This window comes from Salmo trutta, chromosome 39 (genome assembly GCF_901001165.1).
Source record: "Salmo trutta chromosome 39, fSalTru1.1, whole genome shotgun sequence".
Taxonomy (NCBI): domain Eukaryota; kingdom Metazoa; phylum Chordata; class Actinopteri; order Salmoniformes; family Salmonidae; genus Salmo; species Salmo trutta.
In genome coordinates this window covers 20,828,770-20,848,437 of record NC_042995.1, presented here as the reverse complement: position 1 = coordinate 20,848,437, position 19,668 = coordinate 20,828,770, and the positions used below count along the sequence as shown (strand labels likewise).

Here is a 19,668-nt window from a genome sequence, read left to right as displayed (position 1 = left end):
CAAAAGATTTCTAAATATTTCATTACCGTAGTTCGAAGCATGTCAACCGCTGTTTAAAATCAATTTTTATGCCATTTTTCTCGTAAAAAAGCGATAATATTCCGACCGGGAATCTGCAATTAGGTAAACAGACGAAAGAAAATAAATCACTGGGTCGACTCAGGCACGCGCCTAAGCCCTTTGTCCTCTGATAGACCACTTAGCAAAAGCGCTCGTGTGTTTCAGCCAGGGCTTTGAATTACTTCATTCAGCTTTTTCCCGGGCTCTGAGAGCCCATGGAAGCCGTAGGAAGTGTCACGTAACAGCAGAGATCCTTTGTAATGGATAGAGATAATCAAGAAGGGGAAGAAATGGTCAGACAGGGTACTTCCTGAACAGAATCTTCTCATGTTTTGGCCTGCCAAATGAGTTCTGTTATACTCACAGACAACATTCAAACAGTTTTAGAAACTTTGGAGTGTTTTCTATCCAAAGCTAATAATTATATGCATATTCTAGTTTCAGGAGTAATAATCAGATTAAATCGGGTACGTTTTTTTATCCAGCCGTGAAAATACTGCCCCCTATCCATAACAGGTTAATTGAAATGCATTCCAGGTGACTACCTCATGAAGCTGGTTGAGACAATGCCAGGAGTGTGCAAAGCTGTCATCAAGGCAAATGGTGGCTACTTTGAGGAATCTCAAATATATTTTGATTTAACACTTTTTTGGTTACTAGATGAATCCATATGTGTTATTTCATAGTTTTGATGTCTTCACTATTATTCTACAATGTAGAAAATGGTAAAAATAAAGAAAAACCCTTGAATGCGTAGGTGTGTCCAAACTTTTGACTGGTACTGTATATATCATGGCGTATAAGACACTGATTTTGCGCCTGTCTGAGTCGACTGATCCGTTGTGGAGATCATGGGGATGGCACGGTCCATCACTCTAAGACGTGCTCCTGAAATTGTATATGGTTATATTATATAAGAACAATGGTGCAAAACAAATAACAATTTAATTATTTCATAACAAATGCGCTTTCTCCCCGCGTTGGATAGTGGTCGCTGTCCGTGGTTCGGAAACACATCAGTGTACTGTTGAATTGGCGCCTTTTCCTTGAGCATGTTACTATGTGCATAATAGCAAAGTTACCAGCATATTGGTGTTGAGAACTTGGAATGTGGTGGAGGCAGCAGCGGAGTTAGGAGATGAGAGAACAGCCCTTGCCTTATTGTCTAAGAAAGGTGAGGAGAGAGGAAACCCCAACTTAATTAGGTCTATAAATTAAGTCTATAATCAGTAGCCTAACTGTTAAATGTGCCTGGCTTTATAAATCATCCGTATATCTGCAGAAATAAGACGGGTCCTGCTTCTGTTGCCGGTTTGAGTGTTTAATAGCCTACTGATTCCGTGCTTACTCAACAACATGTCAAGTAAACAATTTCACAAATTCGGCTGTTTTTAATCTTTGCATTGCTGTAATAAAGGCTTTACACTTTAGTTTTTTGTTAGAACATCCTCTCTGACATTATTTATAATTTATTTAGTGTTTACACTGTTCCAAGTTGTCGCAGTAACTATTTATAATGCTCTTTTTTCTTGATCACCTTATTATTATGATCATAAGTAATGTCATTATCATTGGTAGGCTTAGTATAGCTGCCTTGTATAACCACCACTGACTGAGCTGTAGGCCTAAAAGCGCATCCTGTAACTTACTTAGGCTTGTATTTCAATACTTTTATAGGCTACTGTATTAATCAGTCATTCATTCATTCATGTCATCACACAGCATACGAGTCATTCATGATTTGAAATGCAGTCAAGCGTTTTAGTTTTAAAATGAAATAAAGAGAGCCTTGATTTAATTAGCTTAAAACAATAAATAAAACGTTCCATTTCGGAAATTGCATTTGCAAATGAATGCGACTGTTTTTTGTCTTTGCTGTAATAAAGGCTTAACAAAAAAAACGTTACAACAGACTCTCTGGTACGCTTATAAGTTATTTACTGTTTACATTGTTCCAAACGGTCAGAAAAATAATATTGTATTCTATACACCGTCTGTTTTGCACACATAATATGCACGCAGCGCTTGCGCCTTACATTTTTATTGATCTCCAGTGTTTTCCCACAACTTGTCAAATTTATTCCACACATCGGACTATCCCTTCACCTGCTCAGCAACCAGTAAACATTCCCCTGTTTCGAGTTTGTCATGTCGTTTACATTTTAGTCATTTAGCAGATGCTCTTATCCAGAGCGACTTATAGTTAGTGCATTAATCTTAAGATGGCTAGGTGGGACAACCACATATCACAGGCATAGAAAGTACATTTTTCCTCAATAACATAGCTGTCAGTAGAGTAAGAGCTAGAAGGTGGGTTTGGGGTCAAGTGCATAATTGTTTTGTGTTTTTTTTTTGTTGGTGGGGGTCGAGGTGAGGAGAATTATTTAAGATACTGTTTAAGAGATAGGGTTTCATGTGCTTTCGGAAGATGGGCAGGGACTCTGCTGTCCTAGCTTCAGGGTGAAGCTGTTTCCACCATTGGGGTGCCAAGAGCTTGGACTAAGCTGAGTGGGAGCTGCCTGAGGTGGCAGAACAGAGTGCTTGGGTTGGGGTGTCCTCTGCATCCATTACGGTGTTCAGAGTTTATGACCAATATATTGATGTGATTGATATGCTATAAATCAGGCCCCATTGTGCCCTATTTGGACTGGATTAGTTTTACTGGGGGGGGTTGGGTAATGTAATTATGTGCACGAGCACAAAACACCACATCTGTGATTTTAGTCCCGTCCGAATCTGCCATGTCAGTAATTTTTACATGGCAGGAGAGTAACAATTCCAGCCAGAATAACCTACTGTTTTTTTTGGCGATAATACTAGTCCCGTGCGAATCGACATCCCTGTGTTTTGATAGAAATGTCTGAGTTTGACAGGTGTTGCGCAAGAAAACTGATTGGATAAATAGAACTAAGTGCTGTTCATAAGCTATATATGAATGGCCTATCAACTTTTACAGTGAATTCTTCTGTTTATGTTTTGTGCGTATGAATTGAATATTTCCAAATGCATCAGTCGTAAATATTAAGCCTATTTAATGCAACCCTTGCTGTTAATAGATCGCAAAGCAGCATACAACTGATCTAAACATTTGGAAATTATAACTTTCTCATCCATAGCCATAAAATGCATCTCAAGTGTTTAGTTCACATCTGGAGCGGCAGGGGGGGCATTTAGGATGTACAGCGGATCACTAAAATGTCCTAATGATGGTTTGGTATGGTTTAGAAACTTGGGAACCAGGCTTGAGTTATCAGTGTGGCCCTATCACCTGGACATATTGAAAAACTGTATCTTCACGCCTAGAATAAAAACCTCCAGGCTTCTGTCATAACTGTCAATTTATTTTAAAAAATAATCATAATTACGGGGCAGTTTTGAAAATAACTAATCCTGTCCGAATCGTCTTCTGGAATAACGGACATTCTGGAGTAATAATTACATAACCAACTTTCTCTAATACCAGTCCCATGCCAATAGGTCTCTGGTCATGTGCATGCAATACGTACATGTGTCATGTAAAGAGAGCAAGGGTTGAGGGAATAGGGAATGTTTTTCCTAAACAATTTAGGGATTTTGGTAACAACTTTACAGTCAGAAATTGCAGCTTCAGCAACACGGACAGCACGATAAACACTTTGATGTTCGGTGGTTGCTGCAGCAGGGGAGGAGAGACTTTTATTTATTTTTAATCTTTAAAAAATAAAATCACAGCGCAGCAAGTCTGAGCCCGGCCCGGCACAATCAAATCAATTGCCGGTCGGACTCCCTCTAGTTATTTGTGTGTGTCTTCAATTATTTAATCAAACAGTGTGCTTAAAGCATCAGACAAGCTCAGTGAATATAGTTGATTTTATTAAAACACATAGGATGTGTCAATATATGGAAAAATACACATTTAAAAATGTTGACCAATTGATTGGAACAAACGACACTTGGTCGACCAATTTTGTTTTTTGTCAGGGACAGCCCTAGCTGGGATATACGTGAACAAGGGGACATTAGGGTTGGGGGATTTAAACTAGATGTCGGCCGATTAATCTGAATGGCCGATTTCAAGTTTTCATAACAATCGGACATCGGTATTTTTGGGCACTGATTTGGCCGATTTAAAAAAAAAAAAAGAAAAAAAAAAAAAAAAAAAGAAATTATAATAATTATGATTATTTATTTTTCATAGATTTTTTTTTATATATTTTTTTTACCTTTATTTAACTAGGCAAGTCAGTTAAGAACACATTCTTATTTTCAATGACGGCCTAGGAACGGTGGGTTAACTGCCTTGTTCAGGGGCAGAACGACAGATTTTTACCTTGTCAGCTCAGGGATTCAATCTTGCAACCTTAACTAGTCCAACGCTCTAACCACCTGCTTTACATTGCACTCCACGAGGTTACGCAAATGCAGTAAGAAGCCAAGGTAAGTTGCTTGCTAGCATTAAACTTATCTTATAAAAAACAATCAATCAATCATAATCACCAGTTAACGACACATGGTTGATGATATTACTAGTTTATCTAGCCTGTCCTGCGTTGCATATAATCGCTTAGGTACACGTTGCTCCAACCATAAACATCAATGCCTTTCTTAAAATCAATACACAAGTATATATTTTTAAACCTGCATATTTAGTTAATATTGCCTGCTAACATGAATTTCTTTTAACTCGGGAAAATGTGTCACTTCTCTTGCAAACAGAGTCAGGGTATATGCAGCAGTTTGGGCCGCCTGGCTCGTTGCGAACTGTGAAGACTATTTCTTGCTAGCAAAGACAGCCGACTTCGCCAAACGGGGATGATTTAACAAAAGCACATTTGCGAAAAAAGCACAATCGGTGCACGACTGTACCTAACCATAAACATCAATGCCTTTCTTAAAATCAATACACAGAACTATATATTTTTAAACCTGCATATTTAGCTAAAAGAAATCCAGCTTAGCAGGCAATATTAACCAGGTAAAATTGTGTCATTTTGTGTTCATTGCACGCAGTCAGGGTATATGCAACACTTTGGGTAATTTGTCAGAATTTTACGTAATTATGACATAACACTGAAGGTTGTGCAATGTAACAGGAATAACGTTTTGTTTTCGAGATGATAGTTTCCGGATTCGACCATATTAATGACCTAAGGCTCGGTTTTCTGTGTGTTATTATGTTATAATTAAGTCTATGATTTGATAGAGCAGTCTGACTGAGCGGTGGTAGGCAGCAGCAGGCTCGTAAGCATTCATTCAAAATAGCATTTACATTACATTTAAGTCATTTAGCAGACGCTCTTATCCAGAGCGACTTACAAATTGGTACATTCACCTTATGATATCCAGTGGAACAACCACTTTACAATAGTGCATCTAAATCTTTTAAGGGGGGGGGGGGGTTAGAAGGATTACTTTATGCTATCCTAGGTATTCCTTGAAGAGGTGGGGTTTCAGGTGTCTCCGGAAGGTGCGTTTTGCCAGCAGCCCTTCGCAATGCATTGCGCTGTTTATGACTTCAAGCCTATCAACTCCCAAGATTAGGCTGGTGTAACCGATGTGAAATGGCTAGCTAGTTAGCCAGGTGCGCGCTAATAGCGTTTCAAACGTCACTCGCTCTGAGACTTGGAGTAGTTTTTTCCCTCCCTCTAAATGGGTAACGCTGCTTCGAGGGTGGCTGTTGTTGATGTGTTCCTGGTTCGAGCCCAGGTAGGAGCGAGGAGAGGGACGGAAGCTATACTGTTACACTGGCAATACTAAAGTGCCTATAAGAACATCCAATAGTCAAAGGTATATGAAATACAAATCGTATAGAGAGAAATAGTCCTATAATTCCTATAATAACTACAACCTAAAACATCTTACCTGGGAATATTGAAGACTCATGTTAAAAGGAACCACCAGCTTTCATATGTTCTCATGTTCTGAGCAAGGAACTTAAATGTTAGCTTTTTTACATGGCACATATTGCACTTTTACTTTCTTCTCCAACACTTTGTTTTTGCATTATTTAAACCAAATTGAACATGTTTCGTTATTTATTTGAGGCTAAATTGATTTGATTGATGTATTATATTAAGTTAAAATAAGTGTTCATTCAGTATTGTTGTAATTGTCATTATTATAAATAAATAAATCGGCCGATTAATCGGTAGCTGCTTTTTTTGGGTCCTCCAATTATTGGCATCGGCGTTGAAAAATCATAATCGGTCGACCTCTAATTAAAACCTGTTGAAAAGAAAGGCATGTGGTGCATTATGATATTGGGGTCATTGTGGCTAGGCAGACTGACATTGTGGTGTGCAGTGTAGGTCTATTTGCATAGACAAAGTGACAGTCAGGCAGTCTGCCACTATGACCTGTAGTGTGTGGTTAATGTGATGTGATCCTGCAGCCTGGCACAGTGTGGTGGGCATGCTGACACTGGGTGTCTGGCCTCTGGATGTGGGCCAGAGGAAACCGGCGCCTGCTATGTGACCAGACTAAAGGCTGCTGCTCTACCTTAAAAAGAGCCGGCTCATATTCTTCCCTGCCTTGCCCAGTGATGGGATTACGTCTCTCTGGCTGACCACGGGTGCTTCTCAAGGGGCTTCATCTCCTCGCCGCCTCTTGTGATGGGAGAAAACATTTATACAGTTATCAGCGTATTATTTTGGGTGGGAACTAGGAGAGGAATCCACTTTACACTATTGAAATGTGGCCCATGACTGTAGATCCTTTAGCCCCAGTTAGACAGAACACCAGGACCTAGTGTCTGGAGGGCTGTACACTGATCTGCGTCCCTGCTTGCCCTTTCCCCTCTGACTGACTTCATAGACACATGAGACTGTCTGCTGTGGAAGGGGAGTCACTGTCGTTCCATAGAGAGGGTTGCCTCAACAGGATGGTGCTCATTAGGGCATGCAACAGATTATTATACTTTTTTTAACTGGCTGGTTTGAGCACTGAATGCTGATTGGCTGAAAGCCGTGCTATATCATGTATTTTTACTGCTCTAATTACGTTGGTAACCAGTTCATAATAGCAATAAGGCACCTCGGTGGTTTGTGTTATAGTGTCAATATATCACGGCTAAGGACTCCGCATTGCGTCGTGCGTATGAACAGCCCTTATACCACACCCCCTCGGGGCTTTATTGCTTAACTGTACCATTCTGCAAAATACACAGATTTGCATCTTGTATACTGTTTAATTCCCACCATCTAATGGTTAATTAGGGTCCTAAGTGATCTGGTTGAAACAGATTTGCCTTTCCTCTTGATTGGTGATGCACAGCTTTGCGTCATTTATAAGCATATACAAGGCTTCTAGTGAGACTCTGGGAAAACAAAATCTCATTTAGACACATGCAGCCATGGCACAAATTGGCACATAAACGAGATATGACATTTGTGCCATATTTTTCCAGCCCAATATCATAGCCTACCACATGATTTACAGATAATGTTTTTCTGAGTTTATTTAGCGAATGCTGGCAAATGCAGAAAATAGACAGAAGGAGACCACACACTGTCACTTGGGGCAGAGCACTGAGCAGTCAAGCAGTCACTACCTGTTGCTGTCAAACCAATCAGCTATTTACATGGTCAGGAGGGAACAAGGGAAGGATCCAATCACCTGCCTTTTGTGTGAGCCGATGAGCCAATCGGAGGTGTAATTTAGGGGCTGCTTTTGCCGTAGTGAGGCAGGCAGGAGAGTGAGTCATCCTTTGTGTGGGGCTTATTTTAGAGCATTGCTCTATCAGGAAGTGTCTGTTTTGTGTGTGTGTGTGTGTGTGTGTGTGTGTGTGTGTGTGTGTGTGTGTGTGACTGACTATCTTGAGAAGACTTAAGGCTGAGCACAGGGATCAAACACCTCTAAGCCTGACTTTAATTTCCTGTGTGGTAGGAACAGATGATATACAGTTTAAAACATATTCAGTTGAAGTCAGAAGTTTACGTACACCTTAGCCAAATACATTTCAACTCAGTTTTTCCCAATTCCTGACGTTTAATCCTAGTACAAATTCCCTATCTTAGTTCAGTTAGGATCACCACTTTATTTTAAGAATGTGAAATGACAGAATAATAGTAGAGAATTATTTTTTTCAGCTTTTATTTCTTTCATCACATTCCCAGTGGGTCAGAAGTTTACATACACTTAATTAGTATTTGGTAGCATTGCCTTTAAATTGTTTAACTTGGATCAAACGTTTCAGAGAGCCTTCCACACGCTTCCCACAATAAGTTGGGTGAATTTTGGCCCATTCCTCCTGACAGAGCTGGTGTAACTGAGTCAGGTTTGTAGTCCTCCTTGCTCGCACACGCTTTTTCAGTTCGGCCCACAAATTTGCTATAGGATTGAGGTCAGGCCTTTGTGATGGCCTTTCCAACACCTTTACTTTGTTGTCCTAAAGCCATTTTGTCACAACTTTGGAAGTATGCTTAGGGTCATTGTCCATTTGGAAGACTCATTTGCGACCAAGCTTTAACTTCCTGACTGACGTCTTGAGATGTTGCTTCAATATTTCCAAATAATTTTCCTGCCTCATGATGCCATCTATTTTGTGAAGTGCACCAGTCCCTCCTGCAGCAAAGCACCCCCACAACATGATGCTGCCACCCCCGTGCTTCACAGTTGGGATGGTGTTCTTCGACTTGCAAGCCTCCCTCTTTTTCCTCCAAACATAACGGTGGTCATTATGGCCAAACAGTTCAATTTTTGTTTCATCAGACCAGAGGACTTTTTTCCAAAAAGTACGATCTTTGTCCCCATGTGCAGTTGCAAACAATACTCTGGCTTTTTTTATGGCGGTTTTGGAGCAGTTGCTTCTTCCTTGCTTGGAGCAGTGGCTTCTTACTCGATTATAGGACTCGTTTTACTGTGGATATAGATACTTTTGTACCTGTTTCCTCCAGCATCGTCACAAGGTCCTTTGCTGTTGTTCTGGGATTGATTTGCACTTTTCGCACCAAAGTACATTCAACTCTAGGAGACAGAACGCATCTCCTTCCTGAGCGGTATGACAGCTGCGTGGTCCCATGGTGTTTATACTTGTGTACTATTGTTTGTTCAGATGAACGTAATACCTTCAGGCGTTTGGAAATTGCTCCCAAGGATGAACCAGACTTGTGGAGGTCTACAATTTTTCTGAGGTCTTGGCAGATTTCTTTTGATTTTCCCATGAAAAGAGGCTCGGTAGGCCTTGAAATACATCCACAGGTACACCTTCAATTGACTCAAATGATGTCAATTAGCCTATCAGAAGCTTCTAAAGCCATGACATCATTTTATGGAATTTTCCAAGCTGTTCAAAGGCACAGTCAACTTAGTGTATGTGAACTTCTGACCCACTGGAATTGTGATGGTTTTCCAACAACTTAGCCCAAAGTAGGTGTCCTAACCGACTTGCCAAAACTATAGTTTGTTAACAAGACATTTGTGGAGTGGTTGAAAAACAAGTTTTAATGCCTCCAACCTAAGTGTATGTAAACTTCCGACTTCAACTGTATACAAAACATTTTAGAACACCTGCTCTTTCCATATCATAAACTGACTATGGGAATCCAGGTGAAAGCTATGATCCCTTACTTGTTAAATCAACTTCAATCAGTGTAGGTGAAGGAGGGTAGACAGGTTGAAGAATGAGTTACGAGTGTAATTGTGCCGTTCAGAGGGTGAATTGGCAAGACAAACGGGGGATTTGAACGGGGTATGGTAGTAGTTGCCAGGCGCACCAGTTTGTGTCAAGAACTGCAATACTGCTGGGTTTTTCAAGCTCAACAGTTTCCTATATGTATAAAGAATGGTCCAACACCCAAAGGACATCAAGCCAACTTGACACAACTGTGGGAAGCATTGGAGTCAACATGGGCCAGCATCCCTTTGCAACGCTTTCGACACCTTGTAGAGTACATGCCCCGATGAATTGAGGCTGTTCTGAGGGCAAAAGGGAGGGCTGGGGGAGGGCACGCAACTCAATATTAGGACGCTGTTCTTAATGTTTTATACACTGTGTAAATGTGATCATTCTTAATCTTTTAGTGGTTCATTGAAGACATCTGCAGGGACGGATTCATAGAGAAAGTGTGATATCCCATTGCCCTCACTAGAACAGTCATCTGTTCCTCTGTTGCCCTGCCAAAAAAAACAACTATCTGACTCTCTTGATGTTAAGTCTGGCTTATGTGTCTCTGCCAGATCATACAGTAACTGTTTTTCTTCTTTTTTCTCTCTCTCTCTCTCTCTCTCTCTCACTGTCTGTCTGGCCTGCTTAGTCACCCAGCGAGGCCTGGGTCGTTTCCATTAGACACACAGTGGAAAATATGTTTTGCAACGGAATACGAAAATTAGATTTTCTTTTTGGTCCAGGTAGCCCCTCAACGTTTCAGTCCGTTTTCTTCCGTTTGGTGCCTAATGAACAAGAACCATGTTACATTGTGATCACTCCAAAGGAGTTGATACATGCTTCTAACCTCCTCAGCCCACTGTCCCTAGTCTGACTTATACTCTAAATGTCTCTGTGGGTGTGTTGCAGAAGGACGAGGTGTATCTCAACCTGGTTCTGGACTACGTTCCTGAGACTGTGTACAGAGTGGCTAGACACTACAGCCGAGCCAAGCAGACCCTCCCCATGGTCTATGTGAAGGTAAGACCCCCTCGAGTCTATCGCTTCATCAAGATACTACTCTCTGTATGTTCATTTAGATCAGTGTTTCTCAACTCGAGCACCCAACATCGCACATTTTTGTTGTAGCCCCGGACAAAAACACCAGATTCAACTCATCGAGGGCTTGATGATTAGTTGACAAGTTGAAGCCGATGATCTTGTCCAGGCCTTTAATAAAATGTGTATTGTTTGAGGACTGGAGTTGAGAAACACTGCTTTAGATGTAATATGTGGTAGACCTCGGTCAAATGCAAAGGTCAAATACTTGAGCTGCTCTTTAGTTTGCCCGGTATAGGGCCTCCCAACTGGCGCAGCGGTCTAACGCACTGCATCACAGAGCGAGAGGCGTCACTACAGACCCGTGTTCGATCCCAGGCTTTGTCGCGACCGGGAGACTCGGGGGGGGGGGGCAATTGGCCCAGTGGGTTAGCTGGCCGGGTTGTCCTTGTCCCATTGCGCTCCTGCGACTCCTTGTGGCGGGCCGAGTGCATGCACGCTGACTTTGGTCGCCAGCTGTAGGGTGTTTCCTCTGACACATTGGTGCTTTTGGGTTAAGTGTGCAGTGTGTCAAGAAGCAATGCGGCTTGGCGGGGTCGTGTTTCGGAGGACGCATGGCTATCGACCTTCGCCTATCCCAAGTCCGTACGGGAGTTGCCCCGATGGGACAAGATTGTAACCACCAATTGGGGAGAAAAGGGGGTAAAAATAGAAGTGTTTGCCCGGTACTGTAGAACCAACAGAATAGTCCCACGCAGTGTGTGGTGGTGGTTGTGATGGTTGTGTGTCTGGCCAGGCAGACAGACTCCTTTGGGCATTTCCCTCCCATCCTCCTCACCATGCTGTCCTGCGTCATCGTGCAGCGGCCAGTTGAGATGGCGTCAGCGGCCTTATTATAGCGCCCCCGCCGTCTCTGCCTTTCCAGCTTGCCACTTAAGGAAGTGGAAGTAGTGGCATAAACAAAGGGCTGGACTGGAGTCTGAGCCAGGGACCGCTAGCTGGTGCTTTCTGGGGGATTTGAACACTGGTAACGCTGTTATTTTTAGCCCATTTACGAGGGAGCAGGAATTGCCTGTACTCTATAGGCCTACCACTCATGTCATTGTGTAGCTAGCTTAGCGCATGTACTAATTTGTGTGTCCACATCTCTCTCTGCAGATGTACATGTACCAGCTCTTCCGGAGCTTGGCCTACATCCATTCCTTTGGGATCTGCCATCGGGACATCAAGCCCCAGAACCTGCTGCTGGACCCAGAGACAGCCGTGCTCAAGCTCTGTGACTTTGGCAGGTGGGCTGGAACATTGAAATACAATGGAGCCATATTGATGGAGGAAGCAAGGATTTGACAGCTAGTAATGTTTTCAGACATAGACTCAACCTAGCCCAGCTCATAGAATATAATTTCTAGAATGGACGAAGTCCCTCAGGCTCACACAACAGCAATTTGCTGTGGTCTGGGCCCGAGTTCTAGTAATCATTTTTTTTTTATGTGATGGACTAGGTTGGGGCTGTGTTTGAAGCTGTCTGAAAACGTTACTGGCTTCGTTACCTTGCTTCCTCCATCCTTTTTTCCTTTGAGAGGAATTGAGGAAACTACTAACTGGTATACATAAAAGAAAAAGCAGTTTCAAGTCTCAAATCCTCCTTTTGACTGTCCTTACCTACCTACCTACCTACCTTCCTTCCTTCCTTCCTTCCTTCCTTCCTTCCTTCCTTGGTTATCTTTGGCAGTGCGAAGCAGCTGGTTCGTGGTGAGCCCAATGTGTCCTACATCTGCTCACGGTACTACAGAGCCCCCGAGCTCATCTTTGGGGCCACTGACTACACCTCCAGCATAGGTACGCTTCCACTACTAACACCTTACACTGACTACACCTCCCACTACTAACACCTTACACTGACTACACCTCCCACTACTAACACCTTACACTGACTACACCTCCCACTACTAACACCTTACACTGACTACACCTCCCACTACTAACACCTTACACTGACTACACCTCCCACTACTAACACCTTACACTGACTACACCTCCCACTACTAACACCTTACACTGACTACACCTCCAGCATATATACACTCCCACTACTAGTGTGTGTGTGAGTCCTCACAGTATTTCTCCATCCTCTGCAGATGTATGGTCCGCTGGCTGCGTTCTAGCAGAACTGTTGCTAGGGCAACCCATTTTTCCTGGTGACAGTGGGGTGGATCAGCTGGTGGAGATCATCAAGGTAAAAACACCTGCCTTCAAATGTCAACAGACAGACGGTAAGCCGGACCGTCACCCAAAAGAATGCACAGAGATACCGTGACGAGATCTTGAGGCCCGTTGTTGTGCCATTCATCTGCCGCCATCACCTCATGTTTCATCATGATAAGGCATGGCCCCATGTCGCAAGGATCTGTACACAATTCCTGGATACTGAAAATGTCCCAGTTCTTCCATGGCCTGCATACTCACCAGACATGTCACCCATTGAGCATGTTTGGGATGCTCCGGATCAACGTGTATGACAGCTCGTTCCAGTTCTCACCAATATCCAGCAACTTCGCACAGCCATTGTAGAGGAGTGTGACAACATTCCACAGGCCACAATCAAAAGCCAACTATGCGAACATGTGTGCATGAGATGTGTGCATAAGTTAAATGGTGGTCACAGACACTGACTGGTTTATGATCCATGTCCCTACCTTTTCTTTTAATGTATCTGTAAGCAACAGATGCATATCTGTATTCCCAGTCATGTGAAATCCATAGATTAGGGCCTAATTTATTTATTTAAATTGACTTATTTCCTTATATGAACTGTAACTTAGGTAAGTCTTTCAAATTTTTGCATGTTGCGTTTATATTTTTGTTCAGTGTACATATTGTACATAAAATATTGATGAAACAAATGATTTTTAGGACACACTCTTAAAATGAATGATCAAGCAAAACAAAATATAATCACTTTTTTGTAAGTACTACATTTCCCAGAATGTATCCCTCAAGTTGACCCTAGAGCCTTCAAAAAGAAGCTAAACAAATGAAATGGTTGGTGGAATTATAATTTGCTATTCTAAGCACTAAGGTTAAAAGAGTATGAACATTGTTTCTAAAGAAAAGTGATATATTCTTTGCTATCTGGAAGTGTGACCTGTCGAATTTAATGAAACTCCCATGTTCTATGACTGAGTGGAATTTCTTTGAATTGCACTGAATTAAATTATATTTCCTGTCACTCAAATTCTACATCCTGTGGGGTGTGGCCAATCCAACTAGAATTTCAACTGATGAATTGAATGGGAGTCAATTCCTAAATTCTGAATTAAAAACAACCCTGGTGGTATTGTAACTAATGTAATGAGTTTAATGTAATGAGTTTAATGTAATGATTAACTTCTGTTTTGTATTAAGTACACACCTGATACTTCAAATGTACATAGTTGTACGTATCGATGGGAAAACGGTTCCTCTGTCTCCGTGTCTCCCCAGGTTCTCGGCACTCCCACTCGGGAGCAGATCAGAGAGATGAATCCCAACTACACTGAGTTTAAGTTCCCTCAGATCAAGGCACACCCATGGACTAAGGTGAGTCAACAGGTACAGGAACCGTTTTTTACTATTTTAAAATCTGTCGCCTACATCTGAGTGTCTCTCTGAGTGTGTCTCCCCCCCCTCCAAATCTCACTCATGCATCAGTGAACCCCACTGTTCTTGAGATGTTAAACACTTTCACACGGTCACCAGCCCCAGGGGCAAGCAGAGGAAGAGCAGTGTACGCACAAACCCTCACATAGAGCGCGTTCTAGAATCTGCAGGTTGAACAGCATGTGCAGGACTCACAATGTGCCGCACCACATTGGTGGCAAAAGGGACAGCTGGTCCAAATTCGCTGCCTATTGCGCTCCCCATAGGCGCTAACCCTTCAGTGTTTCCACATCTGAAGGGTTGGAAAAGTATTCCACATTACAAATCTGCACACATCGAAGGGTTACATGCTGACCACACCGCTCGCGTCACTAAATAAATGTACACATGCATGTTATTGAATCATTGCACCCACACTGCTCGTGCGTGTCAGCGAGGGCTGCATGGCCAGGCGCTAAAATAGAAATTGTTTCTAAGTCCGGCCTCTCCCATCTCCTCATTGGTTTTTAGGAGCATATGGTGGTTGATTGATAGATGGAGTTAGGTCCACAGTCCGGTCAGTTGTAGTAATGCTGTAAAGTTGGTTGCCAACCGCCATATAAAGTCCAAAGAAGCCTGAAGGAAGGAGGAGAGATGACGAGAAACGTATTTGGTTCACCGTTTTATGTGTGGATTAATTGTCGGAGTAGAGGACCTTGTGCATGTGGGTGAACAAAATCAACTTGCTCACAATGGCGCACGCGTACAGTTTGGTCAGCATGTTAGGGATACAGGTAGGGAGCTAATTGGGACCGGAATATTTGTCCCACGGTTTTACACCAGCTCTCCCCTCTGCAAGAGACAATTTATGCTTGATCTGAAAATGTGGCCGGAGATGCCGTTTGGGGGGTGTGGCTAAATTGAGCTCCGTACCGCATCTCTTTGCGCCTCTCAAATTCTGTAACAACGCGGAGGGGCTCCGTATGGCTCCGCATTGACATGATTGGTTGACGGTGGGTGAGGGCGGGAGGTCCTGTATAAACACAAACTCACTTCCTTCAAAACAGCTTTGTGCTGCTCGGTGAAGCGCAAGAATTATGATTGCCCTGACTTCTGCAGTGGCCATATCACCATAAATGCTGCATTGCCAATGCCGAGATTGGGATTGACCATGCTGCACCTTTAAGATATGTTTGCACTCCCTCTGGTGGTGTAGTACTGCACTGCACTGTCCTCTGGCCTGTGAGTTTCTGAATAAAAGTTAATCTACTAGACATTTTAGGTCCCACTTTAAACAGTCAATTCAAAGGTTTAATGAAGCCTTTATAAACCCTTTAAGTCTATAAATGCTTCAGAAACCATTCATAGGATTATGCCACATTTGGCAAAACACGATGTAAGAACCATATATAGATATGTCTGGTTATATAGATTTGTCTTGTCTTTATATGTAGTGCTTATGAAGACTTAAAGAATGCTATTTAAGGCTTTGTAAAATTGTTTAAAGTGGAGCAAGATTTTAAAACCCTGTCATTCCACCTGTAGTGTCGTGTGTATGTGTGTGTATATGTATATGTGTATATATATATATATATATATATATATATATACATACATACACACACACACACACACACACACACACACACACACACACACACACACACACACACACACACACACACACACACACACATTTTAATCTAAGGCCGCAAAATGTGCAAGGGTGAAGACTTTCACTAGGCACACATGGGGCCTTAGATTAAAATGTAAAAAAATCATTACATTTGGATTTTGCACAGGCGCACTGTATAATGTTTAGCAGGTGTAGGGTGAAGTTGTCTCTGGATGCTGATCTTTGGTCAGTTTTGCATATTCCCCACTAATGCTTAAGGCTAGGATTGGGGGAAGCTGATCCTAGATCTGTACCTAGGGTAATCTTCACCCAGGAGCTTTAGCTGACGTGTCACCTCTAACCTGTGTCATTGACCGGTTTCAGCCTTGTGTGATTGGCTCTCAGGTGTTCCGGCCGCGCACGCCCCCTGAGGCCATCGCTCTGTGCTCGCGGCTGCTGGAGTACACGCCCACAGCGCGCTTCACGCCCCTGGAGGCCTGTGCCCACACCTTTTTCGACGAGCTCCGGGACCCCAACCTCAAGCTGCCCAACGGGCGCGAGAAGCCCCTGCTCTTCAACTTCTCCACACAGGGTATGGATGGAGCTCATACACAGCTCTGTATCTCCTACAGAATTACTAGAATGGACAAAGACCCTCAGACCACTGCAATTTGACTGGAACACTCATGGGACCACTCAATATGGATGCCAGTCTACTCATCACAGAACTTTGACTTGAATAGGAATTGTGTTTTTATACATGCCAAATTTGACTGCTGATTAGCATGGTGGTTGGTAATGGGGAATGTGACTATTAGTCCATTAGATGATTGTGATTCTGATTTAAATTTGATCAGAGCGAATTAATGCTGTGACTATGATTGATTGTAATTGTGTCACTATTCCTTGCTACTTTGTAATGCAGGGCTCCCTCGTAAAAGAGACCTTACTCTCAATGGGACTTCCCATGGTAAAATAAAGGCTAAATATGCTATGATGGTGAATGTGAAAGTTGGGCCTGTAGTTGTAGGCCAAATGGTAGAATGTGTGTCTATAGGTAACTGTAGTTGGGTCTGTGGTTGTAAATGGTAGAATGTGTGTCTATAGGTAACTGTAGTTGGGTCTGTGGTTGTAAATGGTAGAATGTGTGTCTATAGGTAACTGTATTTGGGTCTGTGGTTGTAAATGGTAGAATGTGTGTCTATAGGTAACTGTAGTTGGGTCTGTGGTTGTAAATGGTAGAATGTGTGTCTATAGGTAACTGTAGTTGGGTCTGTGGTTGTAAATGGTAGAATGTGTGTCTATAGGTAACTGTAGTTTGGGTCTGTGGTTGTAAATGGTAGAATGTGTGTCTATAGGTAACTGTAGTTGGGTCTGTGGTTGTAAATGGTAGAATGTGTGTCTATAGGTAACTGTAGTTGGGTCTGTGGTTGTAAATGGGTAGAATGTGTGTCTATAGGTAACTGTAGTTGGGTCTGTGGTTGTAAATGGTAGAATGTGTGTCTATAGGTAACTGTAGTTGGGTCTGTGGTTGTAAATGGTAGAATGTGTGTCTATAGGTAACTGTAGTTGGGTCTGTGGTTGTAAATGGTAGAATGTGTGTCTATAGGTAACTGTAGTTGGGTCTGTGGTTGTAAATGGTAGAATGGGTGTCTATAGGTAACTGTAGTTGGGTCTGTGGTTGTAAATGGTAGAATGTGTGTCTATAGGTAACTGTAGTTGGGTCTGTGGTTGTAAATGGTAGAATGTGTGTCTATAGGTAACTGTAGTTGGGTCTGTGGTTGTAAATGGTAGAATGTGTGTCTATAGGTAACTGTAGTTGGGTCTGTGGTTGTAAATGGTAGAATGTGTGTCTATAGGTAACTGTAGTTGGGTCTGTGGTTGTAAATGGTAGAATGTGTGTCTATAGGTAACTGTAGTTGGGTCTGTGGTTGTAAATGGTAGAATGTGTGTCTATAGGTAACTGTATTTGGGTCTGTGGTTGTAAATGGTAGAATGTGTGTCTATAGGTAACTGTAGTTGGGTCTGTGGTTGTAAATGGTAGAATGTGTGTCTATAGGTAACTGTAGTTGGGTCTGTGGTTGTAAATGGTAGAATGTGTGTCTATAGGTAACTGTAGTTGGGTCTGTGGTTGTAAATGGTAGAATGTGTGTCTATAGGTAACTGTAGTTGGGTCTGTGGTTGTAAATGGTAGAATGTGTGTCTATAGGTAACTGTAGTTGGGTCTGTGGTTGTAAATGGTAGAATGTGGTTGTATCCTGACTCTCCACCCTTCTCACGAAGTGTGCACTTTCACACTTCTTGTCGTGGATGTGACATTGTTGGAAAAGCCCTCTAGTCACTTTACACCAATCCAGCTCTTTTAAATCCATGATGGGAGTATGCAAATTTTGTCCATAGCCATAGAATTTGACTTAGTGAATATGAGGATGGTGATTGATTACGATGTGATCATAGTGAACGCATGCTGTGACTCCAGTAGGATGGTGATTGATTACGATGTGATCATAGTGAACGCATGCTGTGACTCCAGTAGGATGGTGATTGATTACGATGTGATCATAGTGAACGCATGCTGTGACTCCAGTAGGATGGTGATTGATTACGATGTGATCATAGTGAACGCATGCTGTGTCTCCGGTAGGATAGTGATTGATTACGATGTGATCATAGTGAACACATGCTGTGTCTCCGGTAGGATGGTGATTGATTACGATGTGATCATAGTGAACGCATGCTGTGACTCCAGTAGGATGGTGATTGATTACGATGTGATCATAGTGAACGCATGCTGTGACTCCGGTAGGATGGTGGTGAATGTGATAGTCGGCTTTGTAGTTGTAAATATTAGATGTGCTGTCTATCTGTAGGTGATTTTGTCTGATGTGGTGTTTCTTTCTCTGCTTCCCCAGAGATGTCCAGTAACCCCTCCTTAGCCTCCATCCTCATCCCCGCCCACGCCCGGAATCAGCCCGGGGCCTTCACTCCTACCAACGCCTCCGCACCCTCAGGTCATTACACCCCCCACCCCCCTGTCTGTCTCTCTCTCACCCTGTCTGTCTGTTTCTCTCTCTCACCCGGTCTCTCTCTCACCCGGTCTGTCTGTCTCTCTCTCTCACCCGGTCTGTCTGTCTCTCTCTCTCTCTCACCCGGTCTGTCTGTCTCTCTCTCTCTCTCACCCGGTCTGTCTGTCTCTCTCTCTCTCTTACCCGGTCTGTCTGTCTCTCTCTCTCTCTCACCCGGTCTGTCTGTCTCTCTCTCTCTCTCACCCGGTCTGTCTGTCTCTCTCTCTCTCTCACCCGGTCTGTCTGTCTCTCTCTCTCTCTCACCCGGTCTGTCTGTCTCTCTCTCTCTCTCTCACCCGGTCTGTCTCTCTCTCTCTCTCACCCGGTCTGTCTCTCTCTCTCTCTCCCTCTCTCTGTCTGTCTGTCTCTCTCTCTCTCTCACCCTGTCTGTCTGTCTCTCTCTCTCTCTCACCCTGTCTGTCTCTCTCTCTCTCTCACCCTGTCTGTCTGTCTGTCTCTGTCTCTCTCTCTCTCTCACCCTGTCTGTCTGTCTGTCTCTCTCTCTCTCTCTCTCTCTCTCTCTCTCACCCTGTCTGTCTGTCTGTCTCTCTCTCTCTCTCTCACCCGGTCTGTCTGTCTGTCTCTCTTTCTCTCTCACTCTGTCTGTCTGTCTCTCTCTCTCTCTCACTCTGTCTGTCTGTCTGTCTCTCTCTCTCTCTCACCCGGTCTGTCTGTCTCTCTCTCTCTCT

General features: G+C 43.0%; 1 protein-coding gene across 4 annotated transcripts in view; it reads left to right on the top strand.

Moving 5' to 3' along the window:
- LOC115179842 (glycogen synthase kinase-3 beta) overlaps positions 1–19,668 on the top strand; it is a 55,555-nt gene that overhangs the window by 28,192 nt on the left and 7,695 nt on the right. Inside the window, exons 4-10 of one of the 4 annotated variants that reach the window (XM_029741677.1) lie at positions 10,553–10,663; positions 11,840–11,970; positions 12,414–12,520; positions 12,820–12,917; positions 14,165–14,272; positions 16,299–16,506; positions 18,827–18,925. In XM_029741677.1, the coding sequence (XP_029597537.1) occupies positions 10,553–10,663; positions 11,840–11,970; positions 12,414–12,520; positions 12,820–12,917; positions 14,165–14,272; positions 16,299–16,506; positions 18,827–18,925 (862 nt within the window). The remainder of the gene's footprint in view (positions 1–10,552; positions 10,664–11,839; positions 11,971–12,413; positions 12,521–12,819; positions 12,918–14,164; positions 14,273–16,298; positions 16,507–18,826; positions 18,926–19,668) is intronic. The other 3 variants (XM_029741679.1, XM_029741678.1, XM_029741680.1) reach the window with 3 other exon arrangements.